Below are 14207 nucleotides of genomic sequence, written 5' to 3' on the forward strand. Positions count from 1 at the left end.
TCGTACTACTACTGCTACTACCGCTGCAACTTCTAGTACTATTACTGCTAAATTTACTAATTCTGCTCCTTATGCCACTAATACTGATATTGATACTACTAGTGCATGTTTTCATCCGGATTTGAGCCAACTAGTTTAAATTCATTTACATTAAATTTCAGGTTTGTGTTTTTGTCCCTACTGCGTTTTGTATCTCTATGGGAGACTCTAGCGTCACTTTATTGTGCAAACAGAGCGAGGCTTCCATCATGAAATCCCCCTAACTGTCCAGTCTGAGCTCCTGTGGTTTGTGTCTGCTGTACTCATCCCATTTGTAAAATTCCCCGGTGATTTCCCCAGAGAATTCGTCCAATTTTATCACTTTCTCTGTCTGGGATAAGACTTCTCAAAATTCCATGATATTCCCTGATGGACAGCAGAATGAATCGCTGTGCGTGTGCTCTCATCCCGGCTGTGGTTTCCACCGCATAAGAGGTAAAAAATAGCAACCTGACATTCACAGGCACTCACGCACAAAAGCCTGGTCTAATAACATTATGCTGTTGACTTAACTGACGCTACCAGATGTGTGTGTGTGTGTGTGTGTGTGTGTGTGGTGTCATCCCCCATCTCCATCAGTAGAGTGGCTCAGTGTCACATGACTGCTGTCACTCATATGTTTTGCCTGAGTGGAGGCTGGCGGTGCCCTCTACTGGTGGGAGCGAGTACTTGACTTACTGACACACTGGTGAACCATGTGTGTATGTGGGTGTGTGTGTGTGTGTGTGTGCATCTATATATATATATGCATGTGTTAGAGAGTGTAACCCGACTTGTGTCAGCTTGTATATCACCCCTCATCTGTGTGTGTGTGTGTGTGTGTGTGCATTTATGTGCGTCTATTCATGCAGATGTGCATTAAAAAATTCATAAACGCCCTCCCACGTGTGTGTGTGTGTGTGTTCGCTCCTGTTGTGTGTGTGTGTGCCTCTCAGTGAGCCTCCACTTATGAACGTGTACGTGTTTGCACGTGCTTCATCTCTCTGTGAGTGTGTGTGTGTGTGTGTTTTTGTGCAGTGTGTGTCCCTCCGCAGAACAAGGTCTCCATTGATGCGGGCAGTGCAGCTCTGGAGGGCGTCCAGAGTAGAGTAGAGTAGAGTCGAGCCGAGTCTTTGAGGCGGCCGGACGCTGCCAGCAGGTTTTCAAAGCCTCGCACAGACACAAACCTTCAGTCTCCTCTCCACTGTCGTCAATGGGACTCTCAGAGGAGCATCAGCACACACTCGGAGCCAAGTTGGCTCGCCCACAAAGGGCCGCGGTGGCCCCATTAGCAATGTGGGCGATGGTCCCGCTCAGTCATTTGACCCAGATAGTACTGTGTGTGTGTGTGTGTGTGCGCTGCCAGCACGGTTGGGTGGTAACACGTCGCTCATTAAAGCATTAGAGTAATATTCAGTGATGTAGCGGTAAACTCTGACCTTCAGTCACCGATCATCATAACACAAACCACCACCGTTATAAACACCGTCTATATCTTCTTACAGCTGCATTGTCACGTGTTTGTTTGTTTTTTCCTCTTAAGCCCCTTTCCTCGTATAATCTGGTTTGATTTACAGTGTTTCTGCTTACGGTGATGTATAGAATGTATTTAACTCAAAGATTCGTGCCAGCCTTAAAAAGCAGAAGTCTCTTTAGAGAAATCTGTCTCATGTGGAGGTCCCTCGCATAAAATCTTAAAAAAAAAAATCTGCAGGTCTGATGTGTGTTTGTAGAGGCTTTGCAGTTGTGTGATGATTTCTTGCTCCATCATGGAGGCCCAGAGGAGAACGGGCTGGATGAAAATATCGGCTCGACGTGGAATAAACAGGTTAAGAGGAGGGCGATACCTGAAAAAGACATATATTCAATAAGTAAACGCATGATAATCCAAATGTATTTTTACTGTGACAACGTAAAATGTCTTATTTTCAGCCCTTAAGTCAAAAGCAATCAAATGGATCAGTGATTAAATGCGTTCATAGTTAAAAAAAAAAAAAAAAAAAGCACAGAAATGAACTACACTGCAAAAACTCAAAATCTTACCAAGATTATTTGTCTTATTTCAAGTCAAAAATGTCTTATTCCTAGTCAAAATATCTCATTACACTTAAAATAAGACATGATCACCTCAGAAGTAACTTGTTTTTAGACAATTGTCTCTTGTTTCAAGGGAAAATTTGCTTGTTTCATTGGCAACATTTATTTCTTGTTTCTAGCTAATTTTCACTTATTTCAAGTGAATTTTCACTTTTTCCACTGGCAAATTTTGCCAATGAAACAAGCAAATTTTCACTTGAAACAAGTGAATTTTTACTTGAAACAAGTGAAAACTGTCTAAAAACAATTTACTTCTGAGGTGATCATGTCTTATTTTAAGTGCAATGAGATATTTTGACTAGTAATAAGACATTTTTGACTTGAAATAAGACAAATAATCTTGGTAAGATTTTGCGTTTTTGCAGTGTATGTCTGCTCAGTTGGATTGAGAAACGCAGCAACTTTTTGATGCGTAAGAGCTGAAGACCTCCAATATGGCCGTCAGAGAGTTTGTTACATCATCTGGAGGAGGGAGGGAAAGGGGGAGGATCTTTGACATCTAAACATTTGGGAACCCCGGGTATATCCCGCTGCCCCGGTCCTCATTCCTACGGTATCACATCTGTATTTTCGACACAGTCTCCTTCTGAAGCGAACGCTGCACAGCTTAGTGGGGGATTTTCTCTCTAAGCTGATTTATATCAGCTGATAGCCCTGTCATGAAACTAGGCACCGGGATGAATGCATGAATGGTTGGATGAAAAAAATATGGAATGAAAGGCTAGCAGAGACGGAGTCGGAGGCCGCGTTAATATCCGTTTTATCTTGGAGACTGGATGATTGGAGAAATGAGGGAGTGGTGGATGGATGGATGGATGGATGGATGGATGGATGGATGGACAGAGGGAAGGATGAAAGGGAGGGAAATGGAGAAACTAAGAGGGATGGAAGGAGAGAAAGAGGAGGATGGTAACATGCAAGGGTATAGATATTGATGGAAGAGGGGATGAAGGTTTGAGAGGTCACAGAGATGAAGGGCAAGAAGAACCATGAAGATGAGAGCGGTAACGACGCCGGATGAAACGGGAAACGATGAAGTCGGATGGAGAGAGGGATGAAAGGCGAGAAAGAGGGATGGAGGGAGAAGAGGAGGGCATGGAAGCAACGGGGGGAGCGACGCAAGGAGGGAAAAAAAGACGATGAAAGATGGCAGTGAAAGGATGAGGAGGTAGAAAGGGATGAAGAAAGAGGAAAAGGGGTGGTATGCAGATGCAGAGGAAGAGAGGATAAGGAATGAAAGGATGGGAGAGAGAGAGGGCGGCGGAGAAGTCGTGTTCCAGGTCATTACAGCGGGAGAAATGGCTGAATTCAGCTCTTTTATGGAAAATGTTAACGTGCGATGTACCTGTCAGGTTCAGTAGCGTGATGAATGTACAGTATCATAACCTCTCAGCCTCCTCTGGCACATTATTCTCTTGTACAAACAACCATTTGAAGGATGTTAAAAGCCTAAAGAATATAGATTCAGCGCTGGAAGGAAGAGGCTTGAAAGAGCCGAGTGTCGGGCGCTTTCACCTCGCCGTGGGCCCGCGCTGGTTTTTTTTTTTTCAAACACATGCGCTCGCGTTGCTATTCCTGTACTTCCACGACTGCATTCATTCCCCAGCCCGAACATAACCCCAATTCAAGTCTTAACCCTAATCCAAACAAGTAATCCTGAACTAATCACTTAAAAAAAAAAAAAAGTAAGAGCTGTCAAATTTGGCTCACTTTGGAGAGTTTCCGCCACGTGAGGTCATCTGGTTTACATTGATTTTCACTACGTCGTTTTAGCTTTTTTTTTTTTTCATTGATAAAATAGTAAAAAAAAGATTTACTTTTTCTACTTTTTAACCGTGATCTCCCCTCCCTGTCCTTTTCCAGTTGATGAAGCTGCTGCTGACGCCTCCCAACGTGCCCACGGCCATCGACACACACAAAGACGTTGGACACGCGCATCGGCACGGCAACAGGAGCCTCCACCTGCGGCCGGTCCGACCTCTGGTCAAGGTGAGGGGGGGAACCTTCCTCGGGACACCTCTGTCGACGCAAAGGGTCAGATTCGGTTGGTTTGAGACCGAGTTGTGTGTGATTAAACCCTTTATAGGGCAAGCGACTATTTTTGGTGATTTCAGAAATTTTACATATCAGGCCCATCCCCTGTCTCAGTTAGTTCAATAATCATTTGGTCTTCACCCAGCCAATCAGCAAAGATCGCTCTACATCCCAGGTCACATGATTGTGGCATTTGACCAATCTCAACGGCTTTGATTTTCCATTACAAAATTTTAGAAAAATTTTACAGAAGTAATAAAGTCCTGTCATGTTCTCTAATAACAGTCTAGGGTTGTTTTTTTGAATGCCCTACAAAGGGTTAATGCTTTAGCACTTCCTTTCCCGGCTCTCTCTACTGTCAAAAAAATCTTTAAAAGTAAATAAATGAATGAATAAGTGTGTAAATCAATCGATAAATGCACACATAACGTCTGCTGATGGGAGCCAACGCTGATAATTAGCAGGGGCTGTCGGGTACTGCAGGGTCGACAACCTGTTTACACTGAGCTGCAGTGTAAACAGTCCCAGATGGTGGTGGGATTTTAGATCACGTTAATATAATTATTTAATGCATTATTATTAGAGGTAGACATTGCAGAACTCCTGTGTACATTTATCCTGCTCCTCACTCTGTAAAGCGGTGAGATTTATTGTAACCCCAGACACACGTCTCCCAATTCTCCAGTTGCTGCCTCATTCCTTGTGTCTTTTGAGGGTTAGCAAGATAACAAAATTTGATTTTTCCAATCACTTCCTCCCAGGGGTGGAGAATTAATGCAGAAGTAATTCAGTGCTGCGTGCCGGGCATGTAATCAGAGCCTCCGCCGCCGCAGAAATGCTCCTTCATGCATTTATCCCTCATCCATCCCGCCTTCGCGCCGAGGACTTAGAGTTAGAGCAACATATAGCGCCGCTGATATTGGCATTTGATTAAGAATTGGATATTAGCCTGTCAGCACCATGCACTGCTGATAGATGGGAGGGGGCGGTTTTCTCCATGAATGTGTTTTCGTTATGATTGATGCGTCAGATGCTGGACCCCGGAAATCCCTCTCAGCAGATTCAGGGATGTCAGTCCGTAAAACCTGTAACGACACCTGCCTCGCCCCGCTGAGCCACCTTGAAGAACATCATCAGTCTGGGTGTCAGCGGAGAGCCTCGGTGTTTCATGGCGGTCTAAAAGTCGTCTCAGAGGCTTTTCCGCCCTGTCAGGAACACACTTTCTGATTGAAGTGGATGCTTGACGGTGTTTGTGCATGGAAACGATCATCATATTTCAAGATGCCCGACTAGCTTTCAGCAGCTTTGATACAAAAACACTGGCGTCGGCCTTCGGAAACCCCAAACAGTCGAACTAACTTGCAATACCAACACTGCAAAAACGCAAAATCTTACCAAGATTATTTGTCTTATTTCAAGTCAAAAATGTCTTATTCCTAGTCAAAATATCTCATTACACTTAAAATAAGACATGATCACCTCAGAAGTAACTTGTTTTTAGACAACTGTCTCTTATTTCAAGTGAATTTTCACTTTTTCCACTGGAAAATTTTGCCAATGAAACAAGCAAATTTTCACTTGTTTCAAGTGAAAATTGTCTAAAAACAATTTTCTTCTGAGGTGATCATGCCTTTATTGACTAGAAATAAGACATTTTTGACTTGAAATAAGACAAATAATCTTGGTAAGATTTTGCATTTTTGTAGTGCACAAAAAAAAAAGAAACTTTGGTGCCAAACAGCGAGTTATCAGTCTGCACAAAATAGAGCACAATCACATTTTCCACCAACAGGTCCTCTTCGCCAGCAGTTGCTCGGCGTTTTTGTTTTGCAGGCAGAGGATATCTCACTTTAGACGGGAAAAAAAAACAAAAAAGAAACCAAAAAGTCCTCAAGCTTGCAGAACTGCTCCGCTGTAATTCATGATAGATGCAGTGTTAGGGATGAGAGGACATCTACAATGGCTACCGCTGTATGACTTAGCAGTAATTGGATAGCTGCTAGCATTCGTGCTGCAAGTGGTCATTGATTAGTGGCCCGGTCATTTATCATGTCCGAGCATGAAGCGCGGCATGCATTCCCCCGCAGCCCCTCGGCTGTGGCTAAAGCAGGGAGGATACAAAACACCCAGAGGATGCAGCACCGGGATAAGCTGAGCCCGTATCCATCACTCTCTGCATGTGTGTGTGTGTGTGTGTGTGAGTGTGAGTGTGTGCGTGTGTGTGTGTCAGCTTTAGAGAGTTTTAGAGATAGTGAGGCTTTGCTGTGGCAGATGGCGGGAGTCTCGACTGACAGGGCGACAGGGCAGCAGTGAATCATAGTCTCTCTCTCTCTCTCTCTCTCTCCCTGTCTGTATGAGTAATATGGAATCAGCCATTTCATAACAGCTGCGCATTGAATCATCCCTCACAAAAGTAGGAAGTACAAATTACCGAGATGCGCTTGGTGTTGCCGTGTCCCGGGCAGGAAATTAAAGGACAAATCCGCCTTAAAACACCGTGACACCGTTAAAAATAGTTCAAGGCAGTGCGATGGCACTTTTTGTTGGTCTGTTTTGTTGTTCTCTTTCTCTCTGATTCTCCCGGATACTCCGGTGGAGTTTGATTGCAGAAAACGTCTCAGTGATTTAAAACGGTGGTGGAAAGGTCAGGGGTCGGCCTCACAATCAGAGAGGAGGCGCGGTTGTGCGCCGACATTCAGCCGTCACGCAGGGAGAAATCCATTTTAGTAGAGGCACAGAGACGCGAACGTTGAATTTAATTTTTAGAGAAGAATCAGACTTTTTATTTTTAATTTACCCAGGTACCTGCTAGAGTAGACTAATTTACCAGAGAGACGAAATTGGCCGGTTGCTGGTGGTAATTTCATGTTCGCTCTGTATCCCTGGCTTGCTTTTGTAGCTTTGAGTTGTTGTACGTAATCTCCTGGGTGACACCGTCCATAGACAAGATTAACAAAATCAGCTGCAGGTCTAACTTCTCTCAATTTCCGCTCCTCTCTCTGTCTCTGTCAAGTCAGTTATTTTCTTTTTCAGTTTAATTTGGTTCAGTTCAGTGGTTCTTTATTGTTTTAACACCGAGAACACAGATTCCCCACATCGCTAAAGGTGAAGAGCAGAGTCATATTGTTCTTCATTCTGTAGTACAACTTGTGTCCTTTATTTCACAGCTCACATTGCAGCTGCATCTTTTCACCGTGCAGACACTTTAGGGGCTGTGGTTGTTAATCTCTCATTCTGTTTTGTGTCCCCGTCCTCAGAGCGACATCCCTCAGGAGCGAAAGCCACGAGCGGTGCGTCCGGCGGGCCGCCTCTGCACCGAGCTCCACCGCCACCTCACCACCGCCCAGGACGCCGAGGACAACCCCGCCCCCGACACCGAGGAGGACGAAGAGGAGGAAGAAGAGGACGAGGACAGTGAGTCGGAGGAGGAGGACGAAGAGGAGGAAGAGGAGGAGGAGGAGGAGTCTTCCAGCAGCGAGGCGGAGAGCGCGGTCGCGGCCGCGGCGCCGGTCGAGCCGGCCAAGCCCCAGTTCAGCTCGGAGAAAGAACTGCACTCAGTGGTGGAGCTGATCAGGTACATGCACACCTACTGCATGCCCACGCGCAAGCAGCAAGGCTGGGAGCGCAAGGACCGCGAGCTGCCCGCTCTGGCTCGCAGCAGGGCCCGACCCGAGGCCCCGCGCCCGGCCGGCTCCGCCTCTCACAGCAAGGTCGTCGCGGTGGTCGGACCGGGGGCGAGCGGGGGCTCGTCCGGGACAAGCGGCGGCGTCCCCAGGAGGCTCCCCTTCGCCAAGAGGAGGGAAATGAAGGCCAACTCGCTTCTTCGTGAGCTCCTGGAGCAGAGCAGCTCCTTTGACGTGAGCAAGCCTTACAGACTGCACAGCCCTCCCTACTCCCACTCCCACAGCCCCAGCAGAGGAGGAGCCCCCGCGCCCTCTGCCCCGGCTAAACCAGCCGCATCACGCTCCCCCAGCTCCACCCCCTCCAAACCGGAGCTTCGTAAAGACTCCTCCTCCTCCCCTGAGAGGAGATCTCTCAGCTCCTCATCCTTGGAGGCTCCACACAGCCCAGAGGAGCCGGCAGAGGACAGCAGCTCCTTCTCGGTGCGGCGCTCTCGCCGCCTGGCGTCTTTTCCCAGCCGCTTCGCCAAGAGGCTGCGGCCCGGCCGGGCGAGAGGAGCAGAGGGGAGGGAGGAGAGGGAGAAGGACGAAGGTAGAGTGGGCATAAAACTCCTGCCAACACAGGCAGGAGGAGGAACCACGACGGAGGCCCCGGCAGAGCTGCTGACCCCGACCGACGGCAGCCAGGCCACAGCGGAGCCGACCAAACCCTGCTGCCACAGCGGTGAGCCGGACAGGAAACACACGGGCCGCGTTCACTTTCACACTGATCCTCACAGCTGATTTTAACACTTATTCTAGGAAACCCACATCTGATTCCAATATGAACCGGCAGATGTGTGACACGTGGAGAGTCACTAACAAAACACATCACATGTTCCATGTAGTGTGCAGGCCTCAGGATCCAAATTTGATGCACATATCCATGTGATCCAAACCACAATTGAAGACATATGACTCCATGTTGAGTCTGAAAGAAACATCACATCTGTTTCACATGTGAGGCGAAAAAAAAAATAAGAATCAGGGCGTCTTCAGCTGCAGTGTGAACATACAGTGAAGACACATAGAAAACACATTCACATAGGCACTTCAGTTTCAAGTCTAAAACTCAAAGCTGCAGTCAGTTGACCAGTTTGGCCTCTCTTGGTGATATGCACACTAAAATTCATGTCTATTTGATAAGAAAACAATCACACACACATTCTGAGTGTTTGCTTGTGTGTTTAATTGACTTTCTCTCTCTTGCTGATTGCAGAGAAGCGAGCCTGCCTCTGTCTGCCGCTGAACTCCAAATCCACAGGGTGAGCATTTCTGTGAAGGACTCACTGAACACACACATGTACAGACGTATTCACTGTAGACATAGTGACACCGGTGTACTTCAGGAACAAACAACACGCTTGATCTGTTTCTCAGTAAGTGAAGAATGATCTCAGCTCTCTCATGAGGTCGTCTTAAAGCACGTAGGAAGGATTTTGTGTGTTTGGATCAGAACGTGGTCCATATTCCCTCCTGATGAGGTTCGTTTGGGCTGTGAACAACAACAGAGAGGCGGTCCTAGGCTGCTTCCAAGAAACCCCTCGTGTAGTTTGATTGCACATCGGCAAATAGCAGAGGAAGCGGCCGGGAGAAAATTTTCGTTTTGTTTGCTATGGTCTGAAAGCGGCACGTCTGACCTCGCAAGTGTTGGACAGTGGAGCCGAGAGCAGCACTCAAGATAAACTCAGTCGACTTGAAGCAGAAATGCTACGACCGTCAGTGGGAATTTCCCAGTTTGGGATCAATAAAGTATACCTATCTATCTATCTATCTATCTATCTATCTATCTATCTATCTATCAGTGTCACCTCCGACCAACCTGACCAATCAAACCGTCTCGTCCAGGCAGAGCTGCTTGTGTTGCTTCCGATTTAGCGAGCTGGCTTATTAATTATCAGCATTTGCCACTTACACTTTCATAATTACCACCTTAAGGCTCACTTTCTCCAGTCTGTCCGACTGCAGCGTGTCTGCTCTAAAAGGAGTGGAATGGAAATAAAACATAAAATCACATCACAAACCTCTGCAGTCAATTTTTTTTTATTTTTTTTTATATTTTTATTTTTAGGTCGCAAAAACAAGACACATTATCTTAAAAATGTACTAGGAATATGTTGCAATTTGGAATGGAAAATTATGTTTTTTTATTATCGTTTTAACTAGATGCAATTTATTGGATTAATTAACTGACAGATTGTAGAGGCCGATATTTTTTATTTATTTATTTATTTATTAATTTTTAATTTCAATCTCATTTCTACAAAAGGCTCTGATACTTGCATTGGATGGCTGTTTTCGGTTTGTCTACATTCATTCAGGCGGCCCCTATCAGATAATCTATAAATAAAATAATGAGTTGAGTTAATTAATAAATTGATAAATACTGTCACAGGACATTAATGTTTTGTTGTCAGCCACTCGAGTTGAAAGGACGACTCTGGAAGTCGTGGCACAGTGTCGATCACCTGGAGCCTTAACGCTTGTTTTTACCGAGCAGCATCATCCAAATGCAGAATTACTGCCAGTATCACCAGAGGGAACTGCAGCACCAGTTGCACAAGTCCTCCATGCTCAGTTGAATTCTGTGCAAAAGTTGTTGTTTTTTTTTCTTTTTGCAAAAAAACCAATAACTTTTTGCCACTATATTTCTGACCAGTGATTGAAAGACTGTCAAGTATATTTCTAGCCCTGTCCCAGCCCTTTGCACATGCCCCTTAGTAAATGTTTTTGGCTTTTCCAGTCTACTTATGTTTCTGCAGTGCAAAACCAATCAGATCAAACAGAAAATGAACCAAACCTATCAGAGTCACTGTGATTCAGATGACATAAACAGAGTTACAGGTGAGAAAACGTCCTTCCATACTGAACCTGTACAGAGATGAAGCATACCCAAACTCCAAGACCACTAACGAGTCCAGAGCCTTGGCTGGCTCGCCGAGCTGTTAATCTGTGCCAGTCAAAGTGCCATCACTCCAACTCTTCCAGAACCCCCCCCTCCACCCCCCCACCCCCACGCCAATACTGGAAGATGCCCAACTCCAACCAATCACAGAGCTGAATGGCTTTACTGTACAAACCCCTGGCGTCCGTCCATCTTCCGCATGAATCTGTCGTCTCAGGCACTCACAGAGAAGTTGCGTTTTTGTTATTTTATTCTCCTGTTCTTTGTGGAGGGTAAGTAATATCCCCCCCGGAGCCAAAGCGCTCAGCACCGCTCCTGCCTTTCACGGCAGCTGGAGAAATAGAAACAGAAATAGGAAGCAGAAGAAGAATAGCGGGCGAAGACAGCCGGGTGCATATGGTCGTCATGATAAGAGACGAGGAGAGCAATGAAATGCCACTGGCATTTACTGGGGGAAATGTAATTCGAATTCAGCAGACATCAGCTGAAACTCGTACAAGTTTTTATTTTAGGAAAACAGCTTAAAGCTTTTACTGAAAAAGCTTTTGAGGTTACTATTGGATTCCTGTTGATTTGAACGTTTCAAACCTGCAACTTAGCAGTTTCTAACATGACACAGCAATCCCTAATTGCTTTTTTTCTCCTTTTACCTCACTCTCTCTCTGTGTCTCTCTCTCTCCCTCTCTCTCTCTCTGTCTCCTGACTCCAGAGAGTCCCAGTATGGCACCAAGCCTTTTGAGCAGACGCTCAGCGTGGATCTGTGTGGAACAGCAGGTAAACATGCGGCATGTTTTCTCCAAGATTTTATTATTTTCTTGTTTAACAGGCGATGTTTGTTCAGCTCGGAGGTGGTGTCAGCTACAAAGCTGCACTCATTAGGGACAGGGACAGTGGAACAAATCTTATTTTGTTTGGGCACTGATGATTTTAGCACGCAGCACTGGCTCTACAGTGTGTGGCTCAACGGGCAGAGCAATGCAGGCACTAAAAAAAGGCAAGGTTTGGGGTTAGATTCCCATAGGAGCCGTGTGTTTGCTGACTCATGGTGCTTTGGATAAAAACATTCAGCACATGGTGTTGGTTAGCGATATTTTAAGTTTAACTGTATATAAATATACAAAGCAGACAAATCTTACCATCAAATGTCTGAGCAGGTCAGCTGAAGGCTCAGACACTCTCTGGACTTTGGATTCAAGTCATGGCCAGGAGAAGGGATTTTGTAATAGTTCAAATTCAGTCAATAGAAGAGACTTGGTGACTCCTAGGTCAGCAGTTCTAATTCCTTCAAGGAAGTATAGTTTCCTGCACAGGTCAGGAAATTCATGGAAGAAGAATTTTGACATTTCCTTGTTTGAGAAGTTTGTAATTTGTCAGAAAATTTGGGAAAGTATGGAGAAATATTCATACTGTGGTGTTATATCTCATGTTATATCATCTATAGAATGATATGGCAGAGGTAGAAAAGGCAAGAAAACTGCAGCTGTAAATCAAACTGAACCCCAAAATCGTATTGAGGAGTTCAGGTCTGGAAAATAATTGAGATTTGAAAGGCGAAGCAGCACAGAGTAGCCTTCTTCTTCTTCATCATCATCTTCTACCGAACATGCAGAGCTGTGTGAAGAAGGCTGTTGCTAAAAATAAGAGTACGCTGTGTTCAGCCTCTCTTTCTTTGGATAAATAAAGGTTACAAGAACAATAGAGGTACCGCAGTGTGTCTGTCTTCCCCCTCAGGTCTCACCCCTCCCACCACCCCGCCTCACAAACCCGTGGAGGACGAGCTCTTCAAGCCAGCCGAGGGAGGGAAGGGCGGCGGAGGAGGCGGTGGCGGTGGCGGAGGGGAGTGCGTCCACCCCACCGCAAACACCAACGCCAACGCCACCTCCAAGGGCTCGTCCTGGCTGAGCCGCAGCCACCACCAGCGGAAGCTCCCGGAACAGACGGAGCTGTACGCCCAGCTGCGCCGCATGGGCCAGGCCGGCGACGGCGACGTCCACCGCACCTTCGGCGACCACGACTACTGCGCGCTGAGCCTCGGGGAGAGCCGGAAGCGCAGCGCCGCCATGCTCGGCGCCATCCTGCGGGCGCAGGAGGGAGGAGGCGAGGACGCGGGACGGACCCAGGCGCCCAGAGGAGCCGAGGGTCAGGCGTCGGCCGAGGAGCACGAGGAGAGGCTCTCGCTGTCGGAGATGGTGCTGGAAAAACGGGAGGACGGCGGCGTGGTGGTGGTGATGTCGTCGCCGCTGCCGTCCGACTGCCAGTTGGCCGCGGCCACACCGCCAGCCTCGGAGGAGGAGGCGGAGCGCTCGTCGGCGTCTCGCTCGCCCTCGCCCATCCTCCATTTGTCCCCCGACTCCCCCGCCAGCAAGACAGACTCCAGGTGAGAGTGTGTGGGAAAATGTGGGAGGAGTTACGTCATGAGAGCAAAGAGCAGAGAGAGAGAGGGCGAGACAAAGACATAAAGCAAAAGAACACTGCAAAAACGCAAAATCTTACCAAGATTATTTGTCTTATTTCAAGTCAAAAATGTCTTATTTCTAGTCAAAATAAGACATGATCACCTCAGAAGTAACTTGTTTTTAGACAATTGTCATTGACATTGGCAAAATTTGTTTCTTGTTTCTAGCTAATTTTCACTTATTTCAAGTGAATTTTCACTTTTTCCACTGGCAAATTTTGCCAATGAAACAAGCAAATTTTCACTTGTTTCAAGTGAATTTTTACTTGAAACAAGTAAAAATTGTCTAAAAACAAGTTACTTCTGAGGTGATCATGTCTTATTTTAAGTGTAATGAGATATTTTGACTAGAAATAAGACAAATATTCTTGGTAAGATTTTGAGTTTTTGCAGTGAAGACATAAAAGAACCGAGATAAACAATCAGAGCAGCGATGACAGAGAGACGAGAGACAGAACAAGGACAGTAACGTCTCATGACGACTCGCGTCTCGCTGCAATCAGCGCGAGACGCTCTCTCCTGTTTGTTCCGCCGCTCACCTGTTTCCTCACGTCTGACATTTTGATTTCACCTGCCTCGTCTCACAACTTTCCTCTCTCTCTCTCTCTCTGTTTCCCCCCTCAGCGAGAACTCTGAGATCTGCGCTGACGACAAGCAGAGGAACAAAGCCACGTCTGACGAGGTACGCCGGCGCCGCGCAACTCCCTCCTCCTGCTGCCTTGTCATCGTGTGTTAAGGCCACGTGCAGCTTTTTGCCTTGAGTCAGCGAAGCATATTGCTCGTCCCACCCTTCTTCCTTTTCACTTTTCCCCTCTCACTTGTCACTCGTCCTGCGCCGTAAGATCAACTCTAGGATACTCACACTGCTGCATTACTATGTAGAAACCCATTACTGGAAAAAAATGGCGATGTTCAGGCTGCTTTTTCTTAACTACTTCCTGGCATTGCCGTAATAGCTGCAACCCAGCTCATGGGTAGCCGCGGTTTCCAGGGCACCCATGAACCACATATCAGCTCTTAAGTCCTTACCGCAGCAGCC

The 14207-nt window shown here is 46.5% G+C and overlaps 1 protein-coding gene across 1 annotated transcript in view; it reads left to right on the plus strand.

Annotated features, from left to right (window-relative positions):
* Positions 1-14207, plus strand: part of ppargc1b (peroxisome proliferator-activated receptor gamma, coactivator 1 beta) — a 108463-nt gene that overhangs the window by 83220 nt on the left and 11036 nt on the right. The window contains exons 4-9 of the mRNA XM_030061460.1: positions 3979-4104; positions 7407-8493; positions 9028-9073; positions 11423-11487; positions 12445-13090; positions 13793-13850. Of these exons, the coding sequence (XP_029917320.1) occupies positions 3979-4104; positions 7407-8493; positions 9028-9073; positions 11423-11487; positions 12445-13090; positions 13793-13850 (2028 nt within the window). The remainder of the gene's footprint in view (positions 1-3978; positions 4105-7406; positions 8494-9027; positions 9074-11422; positions 11488-12444; positions 13091-13792; positions 13851-14207) is intronic.

This window comes from Myripristis murdjan, chromosome 10 (genome assembly GCF_902150065.1).
Source record: "Myripristis murdjan chromosome 10, fMyrMur1.1, whole genome shotgun sequence".
Classification (NCBI taxonomy): domain Eukaryota; kingdom Metazoa; phylum Chordata; class Actinopteri; order Holocentriformes; family Holocentridae; genus Myripristis; species Myripristis murdjan.